General features: G+C 43.3%; 1 protein-coding gene across 1 annotated transcript in view; it reads left to right on the top strand.

Moving 5' to 3' along the window:
* LOC101855318 (limbic system-associated membrane protein) overlaps positions 1–4,589 on the top strand; it is a gene marked incomplete at its 5' end in the record, with an annotated part of 18,304 nt that overhangs the window by 11,354 nt on the left and 2,361 nt on the right. Inside the window, 3 exon segments of the mRNA XM_005091342.3 lie at positions 586–759; positions 2,722–2,850; positions 3,866–4,153. Coding sequence (XP_005091399.3) covers positions 586–759; positions 2,722–2,850; positions 3,866–4,153 — 591 coding nt within the window.

Genomic DNA, 4,589 nt, shown 5'->3' with positions numbered 1-4,589 from the left:
GTGTGTGTGTGTGTGTGTGTGTGTGTGTGTGTGTGTGTGTGGTGTGCGCGCGCGTACGAGTATGCATGCTTGTGCACGTGCACAGGAGTTAAGTGTATATTCTCTATTCTGTGTCGCAGAAGCTCGAAAAAAGCACTGTCAGTTTATTCCAAAGGAGGATCAGTAACTTGCATTGTATGGTATCTGATACAAGCGTTTGAAGTGTAGTGGTTAAGTACATCGCTGTCTCAAGCAGGTGACCCGTGTTCGATTTCCGAATGGGGAGGAATTTATATCGAGTATCTGGGTTTTTCTTCGGAATGTAGCATCCCTCTCTCAGCCCGTGTTGGCCTTGACGCGCAGGGTCGGAAGCCCGCCTCCCAAATGGTCTAAATTATGTTGGTGGGGCGTAAAAACACTGACATTTTAGAGTGAAATATTAAAATATATTTTGGCATCGTACCTCATCGTTGCAACGTGTCTTATCTCTTATATTTTGTTTTGCCTTGTTTTGTCTTGTCTCATCTTGTCTCATCTGATCTGACCTTATCTTATCCTATCTTATCGTATCTTATTAAAGACCAAAACTTCCCTTTTCTGTTTCAGAGCCCGCTCACATCATCGGTCAGCTCTCTTCAGCCCTCAGCGTCATGGTACGAGAGGGAGAGACCATTGAGCTGGTCTGCAACGTCACAGGCTTCCCCACCCCCACAGTCACGTGGTACAGGATTCACGCCGGCCTCAGCAAGGAGGAGAGAGGCGGCGCCAGCGGGAAAGAGCGTGAGTCATACTGTGTATCCCGTCGGTCGCGGTGGAATCAGGCGTTCGTCTGGTTTTTTGGTGTATGGAATTATTGGTCCCATCTTATTCGTTTATCTTACTGTTGGTTGTTTAAATTCCCATCGATCTTGAATAGAAGTCGAGATATTTGCGCTTGGAGGAGCGAGGGGTCGTCTCGTGTCAATGATAAAATTAGCGTGAAAATGGCTGCCAAAGTTTACTGACTTCCAAAGCATGAGTTTCCTTGAAAGATGCAAATTTTCACTTTTCTGTCCCTTTGATCAAAGTTTTTCTTCAAAACCTCACAGAAATGTGTTTTAAATGGACTTAAAAGATGTGGGCTAAAAAAAATACATGTAAATGGGTAGAAATTGCCCAACGAGAAGAAAATGCCATTTCTAGGAATTCACTATTTGACGAGCGCCTGATTTCACCACGATCCCGCACATATTACTTGTTGCTTTACGTCATTGTTGTTTTCTTGACTGAGACTTACTTTGGAAAAAAAAGCTATGGAGGCGTAATCTAGAATCTAGCTAGAGCTTTTGGTGCACGCTTTGTCATACAGATTGGACGAAAGCTGGAGGCGAGGGACGGGGGTTGGGGATGGGAGGGGTGTGGAGTGTTACGCGGGGACGGAGTCTTTTATCTCCTTTGTGTAACTTTAGTTGATGGTCATTCTTTTTGTCTCTCCTTTGTTGTTGTATTTTTTTTTTGTTGTTGTTGGGGGGGGGGGGGGGTGTTGTTGTTGCTGTTTTTAATGTGCGTAATCCCCCCTCCCCAATAATAATAGAATAAATAAATAAATAAATGAATAAATAGATCAAGAAAGAAAGAAAAAAAGAAAGAAAGAAAAAAAGAAAGAAAGAAAGAAAGAAAGAAAGAAAGAAAGAAAAGTTCAAAGGAGAGGCCCGAAAGAAGATAGCACGATGATATAAGAGAGCGGATGAGTCCCTCCTGGACACGGAAAACAGCTGATAAAACAGAATGGAGGTCGTTGTTTCCTGGCTTCATCCGACGGTGGACGGACAATGCCTGCAAAGAAAGAAAAAAAGAAAAAAAGAAAGAAAGAAAGAAAGAAAGAAAAGAAAAGAAAGAAAGAAGAAAGAAACGAAAGAAAGAAAGAAGGAAAGAAATGAATAATTTTTTGCGCCCCCATTAACACAATTTAGATCATTTAAGAGGCGGGCTTCAGTTCTGCCTGCCAGGGACAAACCGGACTGGGAAGTATACACCATGCCAGCAGAAAGACCGAGGCACTCAATATAAGTTCTCTTCACTCAGGAATCAAACCCAGGTCTCTTGCGCGCGGTGGGGAAAGCGCCTAACCGCATCACCACAGATGCTGGCACTGGTGTCCTTCAAGAGTTGTTCTATTTCCTTTTGGCGTTAATGTCATTCGAATGTTCATCTGACAAAAAGGTGTGTGTCATATGCTGACTGTGAGCTAACTACCAATAAACTTGTCCCATTTCTCTAATACTGGTATTGGTGATGATGGAGATGTTATGTATGTTATCAGAGTAGGTCCTATGAGACGTTACGTTTGGATGAAACGCCCATTTTTTAAGTGAAACGTTACTTCAAAGACGGAACCTCAGAATTTCGTATTGAACTCAGACAAGCAAACCAACATGATGAAGAACCGCAAAAGTTCTCCGATCTCCCCTTGTTTAAGTATACGCTGTTTTGTTTGTGTGTGTTTGTTTTTTGTGTTGTTGTTTTTTGTTTGCTTGTTTGTTTGTTTGTTTGTTTTGTTTGTTTGAGTTGTTTGCTTGTTTTTGTTGTCTTTGCTGTCTATTATTTTTGTTACTGGTTCAGTTGTTGTTTCTGTTGTTTTAGCCCTAGCTCTAGCCCTAACCCTAACCAATTGACACAGCACAGATAGAACCGTGGTCAATTAGGTAGACTATCATGTGAACTGGCCTCGAAAAAAAAACCCAACGTATTTTGCCTTTCCAGAGATCGGTATGGAGGGAGAGGTGTTGGTCATCCACAACGTGTCTCGTTACTGTGACGACAGGTACCAGTGTCTGGCATTCAACGGCGTCCCCCCGGCAGACAGCAGGGAGATACGTGTACACGTGCAGTGTGAGTGAAGGTTGCTTTGATCTGGGAACCACCGCTTTTACATTTCTAACGCTATCTTTCTTACCCTCTCTGTCTGTCTCTGTTTCTGTCGCTCGGTCTCTCTCTCTCTCTCTCTCTCTCTCTCTCTCTCTCTCTCTCTCTCTCTCTCTCTCTCTCTCTCTCTCTCTCTCTCTCGAAATCCGTAAAATTGCCCATTTTGTCGAGGCTTTTGTCTCTGCTCCACCAGTGTACTGCGAGAAGTCAAGTTTCTTCAAATCTTCGTATGTTTCATTAAAAGTGCTGATTATCAAAACAATTATAATAACACTGATAATCAATGTATAACCTTTTATCTCTCGTGATTATAGTTCTTTCTTAAATATATAATCTTTCGAATAAGAAGCGAGCTTTTTAATTTACACTTTACGTGAACTGACATTCTGAAGCTATTTTTATGAAGTATTTCAAAGTCAAATTGTGCACAGTGTAAACTCAGCTTGCAGTGTGCTTTTGTTTATGCTGCTTTACAGACCTCGACCCTCACAAATCTCTTAAAATATAACAGCATGAATAGATCCGGCCAAAGTTTGTAAATTCTGCTCCTCATTCAAAATTCAAAGCATCTGCTGTGCCTGCGGTGCAATTTAATTCAGTTAATTCAGAACTCAACCTTGGATGAAAGCTCTTACCAACATTTTTTTTACTTAGAACATAGCCCATTAGATGAACATTTTGCAAAAAAAATGTATGTAGTTGAATCACACAATTTAGATCGTTTAGAAGAATAATAAATCATGTCACGAGTTGTAGTAAAACGTGGCTTCAGTTGGATAGATTAGAAAATGATGATAACTCGCACGCAATCCGAGTCAAAATGTTATGGGGGTTTGGGGGGGAGGGGGTGAGTGGAGGAGGGGAGGGGAGGGGAGGAAGCAAAAAAGGAGGGAGTGGTGGTTGTGTTTCTATTGTGACGTCACCGAATGTGAGAAAGGAGGGTGGTCATGTCGTAAGAACGACCATACTTTCTCGTCAACAGTCCCGCCGGAAGTACGGCTGCCCAATAAAAAGATCGGGCAAATCCGGGGTCGTTCGACTATCCTCGAGTGTCAAATCACAGCCTACCCGCACAGCCTGAACAAATGGCGACGGAACGGAGAGGATATCATTCGAGGATCCAAGTATTCCACAGAGCTGTACAATGAGGGTGCCAATAAAGTGACCCTCAGTCTCAAAGTGCAGTCCCTCACGGCAGAGGACTACGGCGAGTACGAGTGTGTCTCGGAAAACGCACTCGGCAGAGACTCTCAGTCTATGCTGCTGTATGGTAGGTACTGAGCGTATGCTGGTGTTTTCGTCATCATTATTATCATCGTTGTCGTCGTCGTCTTCTTCATCATCATCATCATCATCATCATCATCAGCATCATCATCATCATCATCATCATCATCATCATCATCAGCATCATCATCAGCAGCATCATCATCGTCATCATCAGAGAGAAAGGGAGACAACGGATGGGAGGAGTGAGAGGGGGGGGAGGGGTGACAGAGAGAGAAAGAGAAGAGAAGAATCTGGGGGCGGGGGGTGTGACGGAGAGAAAGGGTAGATACAGGGTGAGGCTAGAGAAATGGAAATAGCGTGGGTGTGGTGGAAGACAGACAGACAGATAGACAGACAGACAGACAGACAGACAGACAGACAGACAGACAGACAGACAGACAGACAGACAGACAGACAGACAGACAGACAGACAGACAGA

The sequence above is a fragment of the Aplysia californica genome, unplaced genomic scaffold (assembly GCF_000002075.1).
Source record: "Aplysia californica isolate F4 #8 unplaced genomic scaffold, AplCal3.0 scaffold00028, whole genome shotgun sequence".
Classification (NCBI taxonomy): Eukaryota; Metazoa; Mollusca; class Gastropoda; order Aplysiida; family Aplysiidae; genus Aplysia; species Aplysia californica.
This window is presented reverse-complemented; position numbering and strand designations above follow the sequence as displayed.